Below are 17,318 nucleotides of genomic sequence, written 5' to 3' on the forward strand. Positions count from 1 at the left end.
TTTTTGCTTGTAATGAATCCCATAGATGTGCATTATCTTGTGTGCACCTACTTGTAAATAAACTGGATGAAAAGGATAGTCATAGTGATTACAATGGGGACATGAGCCTTTGAACCCAGCACACCTTTGGCAACCACCAAGAATACTATCAGAACTCAGTTTATTCTCCTCAGATTTGCAGTTTTGCAGACTGCTTGTTTGTCAGTCTTTGTTTGTGTGGTTTTTCATTGATTTTATTATATTTCTTTGTTCCTCTGTGAGTGCTTGCAAGAAAATGAATCTCAGGGTAGCAAATGGTTACATCTACAAACATTGATAATAAATAGACTTGAACTTTGAACGTTCCCCATCACCTCTCTCACAACGCAGATTCCACCACTTAGCTACACACTAGGGGCAATCTGCAGTGTCACCCAATCTGTACATCTTTGAGAAGTGAGAGGAAACTAAAGAACCCAGAGGAAACAAAGATGAACATGCAAGCTCCCCACACACGGCTGTACGTTGGAATTGAGCCAATGGTCAATGGTGTACTTACTCCACTTCTGCCAGGTTCTTGCAGCATTCAAGAATCTTGAAAAGCTGTTCCACGCTCATTTTATACAGATTACACTCCCTCAAGCTTTGAAAAAGAAGACAGGGTGTGAACTTTAGAAGAACAAGGCTCAAATGCCTGCTTCACTGGATCTGGCTAAAGATTACCTGAGAATCCTTAGGGGTTCTGCTTTCTTCCCATTTCCTTCAAGTCTGTGGGAAATAGAGAGCATTAAAACAAGAGCACAGTAGTTCACACATTACACATGTATTCAATAAATGTTCGGGCATAAAAGGGATCAAGAGGAATGGGGACAGAGTGAACATATGATATAGACATAAAATGACTAGGCATGATCATAGTGAATGGGAGAACAGACACGAGGAGTTGAACGTTGGACACTGGCTCCTCTACTTGCAGGCTTCTGAAAGCAATGGGTGGCACACTGGTTCAGCAGGTTGAGCCTCTACCTCAGCACCAGCAATCTGGATTCCAGCCTGACCTCTACTTCTCTCCTTATGGAATCCGTTCTTCCTCCCTGCAATGGCGTGGGGTACCACGGGTACCCATTTCCTCCCGCATCCCAAAAGCATGCTGATACGTTAGCTGGTCACCGTGAATTGCTCCTAGTGTAAGTGGCTGGCAAAATTGATGGAAGTATAGCGTGAATATCTTCCAGGGAAAATTAGTGATGGAATGGGTTTGGTCTGTGAGCCAACCTACCCCTGAAAAGCTAAATGGCCTCTATGTTCATAACATCACAAGACACAAGAGCAGAATTGGGCTATTTGGTCCATCAGGTCTACTCTGACATTAAATCATGGCTGATTTATTTTCCCTCTTAACCCCATTCTCCTGCCTTCTCCCTGTAACCTTTGATGCCTCGACAAATCAAAGACCAATCAATGTCAGTTTTAAATATACCTAAGGACTTGACTTGGCCTCGACAGCTGTATGTGGCAATGAATTTCACCATCTGGCTAAAGAAATTCCTCATTTCTGCTCTGCTCTATTATGACTACGTGGTTCTGTCAGTGTTAGTCTTTGGTCTGTCCTGTTTTCTGTGATATCACTCTGGAGAAACATTGTATCATTTCTTAATGCATGTATGCATTTCTAAATGACAATAAAAGAGGACTGAGTGTTCTCATAATCTAAAAAGGGATCTTCTTCTATTCTGAGTCGGCAGCCTCTGTTCCTAGACTCTATCACAATTAGAAATAATCCTCATACCAGGTACCATATACAAAGATCTCTAGACGATGATGAATGAGAAATGATACTTTTATTATTATTGGTGAATAACAATGCAAAAAAAAATGAAACATTAGAAAACACTCGATCCCACAGAACCACGACTGCAGCCTGTCTAAAGATGCAACACGACATCATACAAACTAGGGGTAGAATTTAGAGAAATATTAAAATCTTTACCTGCAGCCCTTCTTCATGAAGTTTATTGAGACTCTCCCATTTGCTCTATAACGGAAACCAAAGCAAAATTTTAGGACCTCATTTTTTAAAAATTCTGTAACAATGGAACAGAGGTACCTTGTCATGGATAGTCATATCTGAAAATTCATCATCTTCTTAAAGTTCAGAGCTACTTCATCCAAAGCAGATAAATAAATTAAGTTAAATTAACCACTTCACCTCCCTCTTGTCTGAAGACACTGCATAATCCCTTTTGCTTTTCTCTGCACATCTACCCTTACAGCTCCTAATATGGTGGATGTCAAGTTCATGACTCCATCACCATTTCACTGTGCAATCATGATTGCAAACAATCAAGATTCCTGATACCAGTTAAAATTGGAAATAGATAAAGTTAAATAAACCTAAGACACAGTTAAATAGAGTTTTGCACAGGAAAGGATTTAAGTACAATGGAAAAAAGATAGGTAGTTTGAGTTGTCACTACAGCTAGATCAGCCATGATCTTATTGAATGGCAGGGTAGACTTGACAAGCCAGATGGCCTACTCCTACTCTTACTCCTACTCCTACTCCTACTCCTACTCCTACTTCAACTCCTACTTCTACTTCTCACATTCGCATATAAACAAAACAGTCCTTGTTCTACCAACAAAGATAGAATTTCAGCTCATTGTTTCAACTATGCCCACTGTTACTTTCAATAAGAAGGTCCAGGAGTGAGAGTTGGTACGAGAGAGCTGGTGGAATTGGCCTGTAAATCAGATGATCGATCAGAACCTCCACAAAACTGGTACAAGTATGATTGTAATATCCAGTGGATGAGAGGACTAGACGATGGTCAGTTGCCAGGATTTTCTGCCTGTGCTCGTCCATAGCTTAGTTAAAGTTAAAGTCTGTCCTGAGCCTTATAGGCTCATCAGGCCGGTGCTTATGCCGGTTTCTGTGGCGTGAAGCGACTGAGAGTACGAGTCTCCCCCCCACTCCCCCAGATAGGACACCAGTCTATTGTGGGGTTAACCTCCAGCATTTTTGCCGGTACCCATTTTCAGTTGGGTGGACTGGAGCAGTGTGTGGTTAAGTGCCTTGCTCAAGGACACAACACGCTGCCTCGGCTGAGTCTCCAACTCACGACCTTCAGATCACTAGTCCAATGCCTTAACCACTTGGCCACGTGCCACACTCTCCCCTAGCTACCAAAGAGAAATCAGGTGAGCTCTTTAATGGATGTTTGCAACTTTCTGCTCTAGCCATGCCAATGTTATCTGCAACCTTCAGAAGTGAGAGCAATGCATTTCAGATGGTTGAGGGTGATAACATTGAATGGCCGAGATTAAGATACAGATCACTCTCAGCATGATTTAATAAAGGTGCCAATTCAATGGTAAAACCTCCCCATTTCCAATGCATCCCCTATGAGATGTCACTCTGCACTTTCCATGGTGGCACTACCTCCCAACAGACGTAGCCCATGTATGCTGCTGCCCCACCCAGACCCATCACAACTAAACATATTTCTTTGCTTTCCAAAGATTGCATTTCATAGAATTTTTATAGATACACCACAGAAGGCATCCATTCCAGACTGGCATGGTAGCTGCTCGAGCCAAGACAACAAAATATTTTAGAGTCTATAGTAACAACAAGCCTCCCTTCCATTGACTCTGTCTACACCTCCTGCTCCCTTGGGAAAGGAGACAACACAGTCAAAGACTCCTCTCCCTGGTCATTCAGTCTTCTCCACTCCCACCCCCATCCATCAGTGAAAAGATAAAACTTTAAAAAAATAGGTACATCAGGCTGAAGGGCAGCTTCTATGCTGTTGTTACAAAATTCATGAACAGACCTTTTGTACAATGAAAAATGAACTCCATCTCCCACTTTACCTCAACATGACCACCTGCACTGTGTTCTCCCTGTAACTCTAACACTATATTCTGCATTCTGTCATTGTTGTCCTTATGTACTACCTCAATGTGCTTATGTCTGGATGGCATGCAAGCAAATGCTTTTCACTGTATCTTGGTTCAGTTAACAATTTCCACACTTACCTTACTGCAACTTCCTGAGCATTTTCACAAATGTTCAGAGACTTGGCCAGCAGAAGAACAGTGTCTGAAGGGATGCTCTTATTGCTGATACTGAGGTGAAGAAGAGGCAAGATACAGAAAAAGCAAAAACAGAGTTCAAGCATTTCTGATGCGACTATAGTTTCACAAGAGGCAAGCTACCCATGTTCATCTGACTCATATAACCTCTAACTTTTACCTTCTGATAATATTGCAGAAACTTCGTTCTGCCAACATACTAAAAAAAAAGGTATCTTAAGAACACCTGTGACAAATTAGACAGACCTGTACCCGACATTAGAACAGGTTCTGCATTCCGTAACTGGAACCTTTGCCACATTTTAAGATCCAAACTTAGGCTAACTCCTAAACTCAGCACGTGAAACAAATCTAGCACAGCTTATCATGCAGCTCCTCAAAATACCTGTCCAATGAATTCAGCTGTAATAAAGTGTTCTTTAATCGTCTTTCTCAAACTTAAGAGTCAGTAAATATATAAAATGTAAGAATCACAGTACTCTTTAGATCTCAGCAATCTAGTCCCAACAATGGCAATAATTAATCCAATTTCACATGTATTGGATGGCTTACTTCAACGTCTCCAAGTCCTCTAGATATGGTAGGTGATGTAGTAACTCCCCAATAGCTTCGTTACTCAGTGCATTATTGGATATGCTGCAAAAAAAAAACATAGCAAGCTATGAAAAGTGCATCTCAACGCATCACTCAATAAATTTAAGCTTCTGTGTCTCAAGGAATAGAAATATAAACAGAGGAGTTGATTTCAGTGGAGGTTAATTGAGCAGTCAGAAGAGAAGGTGTGCAGAAGATGAGTGTATTAATGACAGGGGATTTCATTGTGCAGCAGCTATTCAGTGCCACTGCTGGTGACCCCCACGGTTTGTTATCCTCGTGCGTTGCACCCTATGATCAATCCAATAATATTGTTCCAAAAAGTCCAGGAAGTTTATGTGATCCCTTATTAGCTACTAGCAAAAAACACAATCCTGAAGTGATGAAACTTAAGAACCTAAAACTAGTGGTATTAAGTGCATTGAAGTGGACTTAATCGAAGTCAAGCGCAATTAAGTTTTTAACAAAAGACATGACACCCGATGATGCCCAACTCTAAACTCCCGAGAGTAAAGCACAAGTACATAATTATATTACCCCGCCCCCAGCCACGTGATTAGACATCATAATAAACATGCAGCACCAAATACAACGCAGATAGAAATCAGATGCGTGGTTCCTACAAAGAGAGGAACAGACAGGGGATTCTGCGAAAGAGTTAACAGGTGGCATTTTGTCTCCCTGGTGTCAGGATCAGGGATGTCTTGGATCAGGTCCACAGAATTCTAAAGGAGAAGGGTGAGTAGCCAGAAATCATGGTACATACCAGTACCAACGGCATAGCTAGGAAAAGGGCGGAGGGACTGAAGAGTGAATGTTGACAGTTAAGTAGAAACCTGAAAAACAGGATCTCCCGGGTAGTAACCTTTGGATTGCTGCCTATGCCATGTGCCAGCCAGGATAAGAATAGGATGATTTGGCAGATAAATGTGTGGCTGAGGAAATTAGTGTAGGGGGCAGGTTTCAGATTTCTGCTGCATTGGGATTTCTTCTGGGGAAGGTATGACATGCACAAAAATGACAGATTATACTGAAACCTAAGGGTAAAAAGACTCTGATGGGAAGTATATTCAGGCCTCCAAACAGCAGCCAGTATATGGACTACAAATTACAATAGGAGATAGAAAATGCATGTCAAAAGGACAATGTTATGACAGTCATGGGGGATTTCAATATGCAGGTAGATTGGGAAAATCAAGTTTGTGCTGGATCCTAAGAGAGAGAATTTATAGAATGCCTACAAGATCGCTTTTTAAAGCAGCTTGTGGTTGAACCCATTAGGGGAAAGGCTATCCTGGAATGGGTGTTGTGTAATGATCAAATTTGATGAAGAAACTTAAGGTAAAGGAACCTTGTGGAGTCATTGATCAAAATATGATAGAATTCATCCTGCGGTTTGAGAGGGAGAAGATAAAGTCAGATGTATCAGTATTACAGTGGAGTAAAGGGAACTACAGAGGGATGAGAGAGGAGCTGGTCAAAGTTGATCGGAAGGGGACAACAATGGCTAGAGTTCCCACGAGCAATTCCAAAGACACAGGATAGATACATCCCGAAGATGAAAAAGGGTGGATGAGGCAACCATAGTTAACAAGGAAAGTCAAAGGCAACATAAAAACAAAAGAGAGGACATATAATGTAGCAAAAAATAGTAGGAATTTAGTGGATTGGGAAGCTTTTAAAAACCAACAGAAGGCAACTACAAAAGCCATAAGAAAATAAAAGATGAAATATGAAGGAAAGCTTGCCATTAAAATAAAAGTGAATACCAAAACTTTTTTTCAGATTTATAAAGAATAAAAGAGAGGTGAGACTAGATATAAGACTGCTGGAAAATGATGCTGGAGAGGTAGTAATGGGGACTGGGAAATGGTAGACAAACCTAGTAAGCATTTTGCGTCAGTCTTCACTGTGCAAGACACTAACAGCAAGCCAGAAGTTAGAGCGTGTCAAGGGATGGAAGTGAGTGTAGTTGCTATTATTAAAGAAAAGGTCCTTGGGAATACGAAAGGTCTGAAGGTAGATAAATCACCTGGACCAGATGGACTACACCCCAGGATTCTGAAGGAGTTAGCTGAAGTGATTGTGATGATCTTTCAAGAACCACTAGATTCAAGAATGGTTTCAGAGGACTCTCTAAGAAGGATGGCAGGCATAAGACAGGAAATTAAAGGCCAGTTTGTCTGACTCAGTGGTTGGGAAGATGTTGGAGTCCCGTATTAAGAATGAGGTTTCAGGGTATTTGGAGACACTTGAGAAAATAGGATAAAGTCAGCATGGTTTTCTCAAAGGGAAATCTTGCCTGAGAAATCTATTGGAATTCTTTGAGGAAATAACAGGCAAGATAGACAATAGCGAGTCAGTGAATGTTATTTACTTGGATTTTTAGAAGCCTTTGACAAGGTGCTGTATATAAGATTGCGTAACAAGTGTCCATGGTATTACAAACTAGATACTAGCATGGATTGGCTGACTGGCAGGAGGCAAACAGTGGGAATAAAAGGGTCCTTTTCTGGTCAGTTGCCAGTGACTGGTGGTGTTCCACAAGGGTCAGTGTTAGGATCACTTCTCTTCCCATTATATGTCAATGATTTGGATGACAGAATTGATGTCTCTGTGGCCAAGTTTGCAGATGGCATGAAGATAAGTGGAGGGGCAGGGAGTGTTGAGAGAATAGGGAGGCTGTGGAAGGATTTAGACAGATTAGGAGAATGGACAAAGAAGTGGCAGATGGAATACAGTGCTGGGAAGTGTATGGTCATGTACTTCAGTAAAAGGAATTAAAACCTAGACTATTTTCTGAATAAGGAGAAAAGACAGAGATCAGAGATGTGAGTCTTTGTGCAGGACTCCCTTGTGGTTAACTTGAAGGTTAAATCTGGAGAGGGCATATCTAATGTAGGCATTCATTCTGAGAAGACTGGAATATTAAAACAAAGATGTAATGCTGAGACTTTATAATGCATTGATCAGATTGCATGGAGTATTGCGAGCAGTTTAGGCCTCTCATTTAAGAAAAGATATGCTGATATTGGAAAGAGTCCAGATGAGGTTGCCACAGACATCTGTGGAGGCCGAGTCACTGAGTATATTTAAAGCAGAAGCTGAAAGGTTCTTGATTAGCCAGGGCATCAATAGTTACGAGGAGAAAGCAGGAGAATGCTGTTAGGATAATCAATCAGCCAAGATGACATGACAGACTCGATTGGCTGAATGGCCTGATTCTCCTCCTGTGCCTTATGGTCTTATTGAAACCACTGAGAAACAGCAGCAGGGGCAATTTTCCTTGCATTCAAGGTTTTTGGCAATTTTGTAACAAAGTTCATCTATTAGATCTGGGGAACTGTTATGAGAAGTGCCTCCATGAATATAACATAGTTATAGCAAAACTCTGATAATCTGGTACCTTCAGGACTAGAAAGTTTTCTGGACTATTGGATACTACTCCCTTTAATACCTCAACTCACTTTTACTTTACAGTTTTACATGTTGTGGAATATTCCAGTGAGGAAATGGAAAATGCACTCACCCAACGGACCACAATCATTAAGGATAGGCAGCAACATCTCCACCATGGTTATTCTGAACACTAGTGCTCAACAAGGTCGTGCCTTCAGCATCCTATTCTACTCCTGTACTCTCATGACTGTGCAGCCAGATGTTGCTCTAACTCCATCCACATGTCTGCAGATGCTAAGACTGTTGTGGGCTCCATCTCAAATAACAATTTGTCAGAGTACAGGAAGGAGATAGAGAGCTTAGTGACATGGTGTCATGACAACACCCTCTCCCTCAATGTCAAGAAAACAAAAGAGCTGATCATTGACTTCAGAAAGGGGAGCAGTGCATAAGCTCCTGTCTAGATCAACGGTGTTGAAGTTGAGAGCTTCAAGTTCTTCGGTGTGAACATCACCAAGAGCCCGTCCTGATCTAATCGCATCGATGTCAAAGCCAAGAAAGCTCACCAATGCCTCTAGTTCCTCAGCAGGCTAAAGAAGTTTGGCACATCCTTGCCAATTTATAACATAGAAAGCATCCCATCTGCATGCACAGCAACTGTGTCTGGCAGCTGCTCTGCAAGAAAATGCAGAGTTGTGGACACAGCATGGCATCTTTCGGGAACCAGCCCCTCCTCTATGGACTTCTCACAGCCTCAGTAAATCAGCTAGCATAATCAAAGACCCCATCCACCTCGAACATTCTCTCTTCTCCCCTCTTTCATTGGGCGGAAGATAGAAAACGCTGGAAGCATGTACCACCATACTCAAGGACAACTTCTATCCAGCTGTAATTAGAGACTCGAATGGATCTCTTGCATGATAAGCTGGACTCTTGACCTCACAATCTACCTCGCTATGATCTTGCACCTCATTGTTTCCCTGCCCTGCACTTTCTTCATAGCTCTTACACTTTATTCTGCATAGTTATAATTCTACCTTATTCTACCCCAATGCACCGTATAATTACTTGATCTGAATGAAGAGTGTGCAAGAAAAACTTTTCATTATATTTTGGTACATGTGACAATAACAAACCAATACCAATGTTCCTGTCCTTTGGTGCTCCAGACCCAACCCTAGCTCCAGCCACTCGCCCTACTCATAATCCAGATCCTAGCTGCAGCTCACTCTGGATCCCTGGCTCACACATGAGCTAGACACTTAACTATCAGGATTTTCAAGCAATCAGGTGGCATGTTACTGGAGTTTCACTGTACTCCTGGTATACTTGGATCGCTATTTAAGCTACTGATAAACTTGTACAAGTAAGAGCAGTGCACAGTGGACATTCAGTACCATGAGGGTGTGCTGTCAGCAAGTGGTATTTGATCATTTGCCTGGATATTCAATACATGAAAAGAAATTCTCACTATAACCAGTAGTTTTCTGTCATTTTAATGGTACACGTCCAGGCTATGTAGTCTGGGCACTTAAAGGATTATCCAGTGTCCTTATGAAGCCCCAGAACTCTTGGTTTCCATTCACCCAGTACAAATGGGGTACATGGCTCTAGAACAAATGAGGATTTCACTCCATGTATATCGATTCCAGACACAATATCCTAGTCCAATGGACTACATAGATACTGTTCAGTTGTCTTCTTTTTTCCTGAATTTTTCTAAATGTGTCTTTTGAAGTGTGTGTGTGTGTGTGTGTGTGTGTGTGTGTGTGTGTGTGTCTATGTGCGTGGAGTAGATGCAGAACATTCGGCATCATAGCACAGCAGAGGCCCTTCAACATATGATGTTGTATTAACTCTTCAACCTCCTCCAAAACCAATTTAACCCTTCACTCCCACATAGCCCTCCATTTTTCTGTCACCCACATGCCTATCTAAGAGTTGCTTAAATGTCCCTAATGTATCTGCTTCTACCATCACCCCTGGCAGGGCGTTCATGCACCCAGCACTCTGTGTAAAAATTATACTCCTGACATCCTCCTATATTTTCCTCCCAACACCTCAAAATTATGCCCCCTTGAACTAACCATTTCCACTCTGGGAAAAAGTCTCTGGCTATCCACTTGATCATCTTGTACACCTCTTGACAGTCACCTCTCACCCCCCCCCCCCCCCATTGCTCCAAAGAGAAAAGCCCTGGTGTTTGCTTCTGTGTGTTTATGAGTGAGCGCACGCATGCTTGTTTGGTAACAGAGTCTGCCAGGGTGAAGTGCAGTCTTCTTGTGCATCATCTAAATGTACTTTACTCCTGTCAATTTCATGTTCTAAAGGAAAGTGTCCAAACGTCATAGTGACTTCAACATTGTAGCACATTCTGTTTAACAGGTGAGTGAGTAGCCCCCATGCCCACAATTTTATTAACATTACCAACAGTGCAGAAGCCCTTGGTGCCTGCAAGCTTCCCCAATTCCATGGACCTGAGCCAGTGTGGAAAGAACTCTGCATTTTGGCATGTTGATTTTAATTCAGCTTCTGATGTGCCTTTGTCAGTGGACTCTACTTGAACGCAGATTACTCATCTGCTTTTCCTCAATAAAATATTCAACGTGCAGCAGGCGCTCCCAACTACTAATGCCAGGCTGATTAAAAGGCACTGAGCCTGACCTTTGGTTTCTTTACCCACTGTCTTCATATAGCCCATTTTCTATTACCATCTTGTACTTACTCAAGCTCTGTAAGTGCAGAACACATTTTAAGGATCAAGCAGAGCTTTTTCATGGCCTCACCATCCATTTCACATTCTTCCAGGCTGCAACACAAAGCACAAGATGAATCCTGAAGAGCTACAAAAGACTCCAATTACACGGATGCCTATTATCTTTATTGAGAGATGAGATCACTAGAATAATAAAATTGTTACTGAGCTAGATGGGTATTCCCCTGGTAAGAAGCCGATGAACAGGAGTCAACGTCTCAAGATAAGAAACTTAGTGATAGACTTAGGAGAGCTAGAAGGGGACATCAGAAGGCTTTAAAGAATAGGATTAAGGAAATCCCCAAGGCATTCTACACATACATGAAGATCAGGAGGGTGACTGGACAGTGGATAGGACCAAACAGGGATAAAAGAGGAAATATGTGCCTGGAGCCTGAGGAGGAGAGGAGGCCCTCAATGAATACTTTGAGAAGGACCTTAACAAATGTAAGGACAGCGTAGCACAGGCTAACATGCTGGAACATGTTGACGTTATGAAAGAACATTCAAAGAACATTATAGGATGAATGGTGATCATAGTGGTATCACGATTATTTTACAGCATTAAAATCTGGTGATTTGGATGTTGATGTGGATACTTGATTTTAATATGACCTTAATATGATCTACAGTGGCATGCAAAAGTTTGGGCACCCCTGGTCAAAACTTCTGTTACCATGAATAGGAAAAGGATTAGGATAGGGAAGTCCCTGAGGCCAGTCAAGATATACCTTGTTACTATGGGAAATGAAGCAAACGATTGCTGCGCCTTTGGCAATGATCTTTGTGTCTTCATTGACCACAGGAGCAGTCTCAGAAGACTGGAAGGTGGCACGTGTTATTCCATTGTTCAAGAAAGGTAACAGGGATAATCCTGGGAATTATAGATCTGTGAGTCTTACATCAGTGGTGGGAAAACTACTGGACAGGATCCTTAGGGACAGAATTTCTGAGCATTTGGAAAAGTACAGTCTGATTTGGGTGAGTCGGCAAATTTTTGTGCGGGGGCAGGTCACGCCTCACAAGTCTGATCGAATTCTTTGAGGGAGTGACAAAACAAATCGATGAAGGTCGAGCTTTGAATGTGGTGTACATGGGTTTTAGTAAGGCATTTGAAAAAGTTTCCCACTGGAGGCTCTTTCAAAAGGTCGGGAGACATGGGATGCAGGGAAACCTGGCTGTGTGGATTCAGAATTGGCTTGTCCACAGAAGGCAGAGGGTGGTAGCAGATGGAGCTTATTTTGCCTGGAGGTCTGTGACCAGCGGTGTTCTGCAGTGACTTGTTTTGGGAACCCTGGTCCTTGAGATTTTTATTTATGACCTGGGTGAGGAAATGGAAGGGTGGTCTACTAATTTAGCAGATGAAGTTGGTGGTATTATGGATAGAGTAGAAATTTGTCATAGGTTACAACAGGACTGACAGGATGAGAAGCAGAGTTCAGTCTGGAAATGTGCGAGGTGTTACACTGTGGAAGGTTGAAATTGAAGGCAGTGCACAAGGATTCTGAGCAAACTGGAGAAACAAAGGGATCCTGGGAGTCCATGTCAACAGATCCCTCACAGCTGCTCCACAATTTGGTAATGTGGTTAATTTAATTAATTTATTTAGTGAGATACAGCACAGAGTAGGATATCTGGCCCTCCGAATCCACTGATTTAACCCGAGCCTAATCACAGGACATTTTACAATGACCAATTAACCTATGAATCAGTACGTCTTTGGACAGTCACAGGGAGAATGTAAAAACTCCTTACAGGCAGCAGTGGGAATTGAACCCGGGTTGGTGGTACAATGAAGCGTTGTGCTAACCACTACGCTACCATGCCACCCTTAAGAAGACAGGTGGTGTGCTGGCCTTTATTAATTAGGGGATTGAATTCAAGAGCCGTAAGGTAATGCTGCAGCTCTATAAAACTCTGGTTATATCACACTTGGATTAGTGTCTTCAGTTAGGAAGAATGTGGAAGCGAGACTGGGCGTGGAGTAGATTTACCAGGGTGTTAAATGGATTACAGAGAATGTCTTATAGGACAGGTTAAGCAAGCGAGGTCTATTCTCTTTGTAATGAAGGAGGATGAGAGGTGACTTAATAGAGGTGTACACAATCATCAGTGATATGAATAGAGTCGACAGCCAAAGGCTTTTCACTGGCCAGAAGTGGCTAAAACAAGGAGGCATAATTTTAAGGAGATTGGAGGTATAGGGCAACGTCAGAGCTAGTTTTTTTTACACAGAAAGTGATGGGAGCTTGAAATGCACTGCCAGGGGGGTGATAGAGGCAAATACATTAATGACAATGAAGACTCTTAGATAGTCACCTGGATGAAAGAAAAATGGAGGGCTACAGGGGAAGGAAGGGTTAGATTGATCTTAGAGTAGGTTAAAAAGTCGGCACGACATCAAGGGCAAAAGGGCCTGTATTGTGCTATACTGTTCTATAAGGTGTTAGCCATTCATGATAGAGACATGAAATATTTTCACCCATACTGTAATGAATCTTTGGAATTCTCAATCCAAGAGAGTTGAGGAGACTCAGATACTAAGTATATTCAAGCCCAAGATTGACAGTGCTTTGCAAGCTGATAGACTTGAGGGTGGCGGTTACTGCAGGGAAGTGGCACTTGACAAAAGATAAGCTTTAATATTATTGAAATAGACTCAAGAGCTGAACAGCCTAGTCCTGTTTCTATTTCTTATGTTCTTAGTCGGATCTTCTGGACACTAAAAAGAACTTGTATATTCTACTTAAATCAATAATTTCCAGTTTATTGAAATAGGTATCTTGTGATAAATTCTCACCTTATTTTCTTTGTGAGATGTAAACATTGTTTTCCATATATATCTTTGTACAAGATTTCTTGCATTTCTCTTTTCTTGTGAAACCTAGAGTAATTGAAAGAAATCAGTTGACAAGAAACCATGTATTTATGTGGATGTTGTACGGTGGAATAAAACCAGAAATGATCATATCTGGATCAACACAAACAAAATGCCAGAGGAACTCAGCAGGTCAGGCAGCACCTATGGAGGGAAAAGAACTGTCCATGTTTTGGGCTGAGACATTTAATTAAGAATGAAGGGTCATACCTGGGTTATGGGTGAGAAAAATGTAATAACATTTATTTTTGAATGAACTGGATTTCAGAGGCAGAATCAGAATCAGGTTTATTATCACTGACATATGTCAAGAAATTTTTTGTTAGCAGCAGTATAATGCAGTATATTAAATATACCATAAATTAAATAAATACATATATTAGTGCAAAACTAGTGAGGTAGTGTTCATGGGTTCACTGTCCATTCAAAAATCTGATGGTGAAGGGGAAGAAGCTGTTCTTAAAACATTGAGTGTACGTCTTCAGGCTCCTGTACCTCCTCCCTGATGGTAGCATTGAGAAGAGGACGCCAAGGCAGAACACACTGCTGCTACAACAAAGTGAACTTAGTGACACTAATCAGGAATGAACTTCTGGCCAAACCAACTTACAAAAAAGAAACAGCCCATTACATCCAACTTCCCAGAATTTATTCTCTACATGAACTGCATCTCACCAGTTTTTATCTAACCGTATCAGCAAAACATCTTGCGCATTTTGCCCTCAAGCAGTTATCTTGCTTTCCTTTAAGTCACAGTAACATCTATGTCAACCAGCAGCAAATCCTACATGCCAGCTATTCCTGAAGGAAGTAATGTATTTTTCTTGAGCTTCCAATGGCCTTGCATGAGCAAGTTTATCATTATGACTTCTAGATTTGTATTTACACTTGTGTTGGTGTCTACTCTTTCAAACCCTTTCACAATCTTAGAGATATCTTTCATGGCAGCTTTTTGACATTGCTTCTTTTAAAAGTGAAGTGCCCCATTCTCCCCTGATCCATCTTTGTAAAATGCCAAGGATGTAGATTGGCTTGTCAGACAGAAGTTAGGGAGATCCTTCTTGCTCAATATTTCTTAATTCTCTGTTCTGCATTCAATTTGACTCCATTTCTATAGGTTTCCATTTCTGCTTTCTCAGTTTCTTCCTCAGTCTTTAATAAGTGTTAGTTTATGAGGTGAGACCACACCACTCACACCCTTCTTCAAATCAGCAGCACAGCAGTGGAAACTGCTGGCGGTTTCAAACTCCTGGATAATCTCTCATGGCCCCAGAGCACATTATACACAATCAGGAATGCTGAACAATGCCTCTATTTTCTGAGAGGGCTAAAGAGAGCTGGATTATGCACACCTATACTCAGGTCATCTGTTAGAGTGTATTCTGGAGTTATGATACAGTATATTTTAACAGCAGCTATTCTTCAGACCTGAACGTGGATTGTAGATTGAATTTAAAATGCAGCTCTGAACAATGGTCTTTCATTCGACCTCAGATGCCTGCATATGCATGAATGCGGTCTAGAGTCAGTGGGGATTAACATTCATTTTGGGTGCCTAGAATGTGGTTGCGAAGAATGAAGTCAAAACTGCATCACTGTCACTAGCCTACCCGCCATCAAGGATGCACATACAGAAAGGTGCTGGAAACAGGCCCAGCAATATCATGAAGTATCCCACCCACCATGCTCATGGACTGTTTCAGTAGGTTTCAATAGGCACATTTAATGTCAGAGAAATGTATACTACATACTGAAATTCTTCCTCTTTGCAAGCATCCACAAAAACACACAGAGGAGTGCCCCAAAGAATGAATGAGAGTTAAATGTTAGAACCCCAAAGCCCCCCCAGCTCCCCCTCCCACACATAAGCAGCAAGGCAATGACACCCCCACCAGCAAAAAAGCATCAGCACCCCCCCACTGAGCACTCAAGTGTGCAGCAAAGCATCAATAAAGACACAGACTTGCAGTACCCCAAAGACTACTCGTTCACCCTGTATTCAACATACCATAGGCTCTCTCTCTCTCGCCCTAATAAGGGAAAAAAAGGTGTCCCCATTTCACAGCGAGAGGGGAGACATAACAAACAACTTGCAGATTTATGGTGTTAGAAGTCTGTTGCGTCACTTTTTCTGAGCTCTGTGTCCAAAGAACTTGGGTCTCTTGACACACAGCCCACTCTCATCAGGAAGCAGGCTATGTAGCATCCATGCCAGGACCACCAGACTAATAAACAGTTACTTCTGTTAATAGTAAAACTGATTAACACCTCCACCCTCTAATCCACCCCTCCACACCCCTAACCACCACTACATTAGAGTTTCCTGTCAATCACCTTATGTACACACACTCCTGTGCCTAGTGTCACTTTATGGACATATCAATCAATCAGTGTATATAAGCTATCTTCCATATTTATATTTTTTGTGTGTTTTTTTGTTTTCTATACATATCTTATGGTGCTTTTTTATGCTGCAGATCCAGAGTAAGGATTATTTTGTTCTCCTTTAGACTTGTGTATGAAAAATGACATTGAATCTTGAAGACTAATAATACCAATTCCTCTAATGCATTTCCTCTTTTTTGTTTAGAAGATTTTTTTGCTTAAATCCAAGATTAAGAGGGTGTTTGCAAGGCATCTAATTAGTAAAGCTGTCAAAGGTTATGGCGAGAAGGCAGGAGAATTATCGATGGGATGAATGGCCTCATTCTGCTCCTAAATCTATGACCCATTGGAGCAAATTCTATAAACAGTGTTTCATCAGAACTTGCCAAGTAGATGGTTACAGTCACATTTGCTCACGATTCCTGCACTTAGTAAGTTACTAATGCAAAGTGTACATATTGCAAAAGATGCAAGATAAATATTTCTTTAAAATCCTCAATAATTCAAAGAATAGAATTACCTGTGATCCCCCTGGAACTTGATTAATGCTTTTCCACTCTTCCCCGTACTAAAATAGAAATGAAAATGTGGGGTGAAGTTCATTAAACATCAAGCTAAGCTAACTTATAAAGCATGCAATTTCACATTTTTCTATTTCAAAAGTTGAAATTACATTTATTATCATTGTATGTATGCCATATACAACCTTGAGATTTATTTTCCTGCAGGCACCCATGGGAAAATAAAAGATTACAATTGAATCCATGAAAAAGTCACATGTAGAAAAGACTGACAAACACTTAATGTGCAAAGGAAGACAAATGGAGCAAATCATACAAAAAGTAACAAGTAATTCTGAGAACATGAGCTGCAGACTCCGCAGGTGTGGAGTCGGTTCAGCACTGAGGCAAGTGAAGCCACGTCAGGCCAGGAGCAGGAATCTGGTCAAGGGGCACGCCCTTTCCCATTCCCTCTTGAAAATACAAATCTAAAACCTGGCCTCCAAGGGTTCAAGGCAGTTCACCTCCGCCTCCTCTGGAGAAGTGGGGCAGGGCACAGCTGCTGTCTTTGCCAGTGTAGCTCACAGACTGAGAGTAAACAACAAAAAATTGGAGACAGCAACACAGCAGTGGCTGTGTGGTGTAAAAAGCACAACAGTGCCTCTTTCACCTCAGGACGGTTGAGGATGTTTGCTATGGGACCCTAAATCCTAAGAACTTTCTACAGGGGC

General features: G+C 41.6%; 1 protein-coding gene across 6 annotated transcripts in view; it reads right to left on the reverse strand.

Annotated features, from left to right (window-relative positions):
- The window catches only part of nlrc5 (NLR family, CARD domain containing 5), a 218,189-nt gene that overhangs the window by 82,087 nt on the left and 118,784 nt on the right, over positions 1–17,318 (reverse strand). For 5 of the 6 annotated variants that reach the window (XM_072279467.1, XM_072279468.1, XM_072279465.1 and 2 more), the window contains 8 exons: positions 16,608–16,655; positions 13,625–13,708; positions 10,795–10,878; positions 4,629–4,712; positions 4,020–4,109; positions 1,970–2,014; positions 703–747; positions 539–622 (listed from right to left, as the gene is read on the reverse strand). In XM_072279467.1, coding sequence (XP_072135568.1) covers positions 539–622; positions 703–747; positions 1,970–2,014; positions 4,020–4,109; positions 4,629–4,712; positions 10,795–10,878; positions 13,625–13,708; positions 16,608–16,655 — 564 coding nt within the window. The remainder of the gene's footprint in view (positions 1–538; positions 623–702; positions 748–1,969; positions 2,015–4,019; positions 4,110–4,628; positions 4,713–10,794; positions 10,879–13,624; positions 13,709–16,607; positions 16,656–17,318) is intronic. The other variant, XM_072279466.1, reaches the window with a different exon arrangement.

The sequence above is a fragment of the Mobula birostris genome, chromosome 15 (genome assembly GCF_030028105.1).
Source record: "Mobula birostris isolate sMobBir1 chromosome 15, sMobBir1.hap1, whole genome shotgun sequence".
NCBI classification, from domain to species: domain Eukaryota; kingdom Metazoa; phylum Chordata; class Chondrichthyes; order Myliobatiformes; family Myliobatidae; genus Mobula; species Mobula birostris.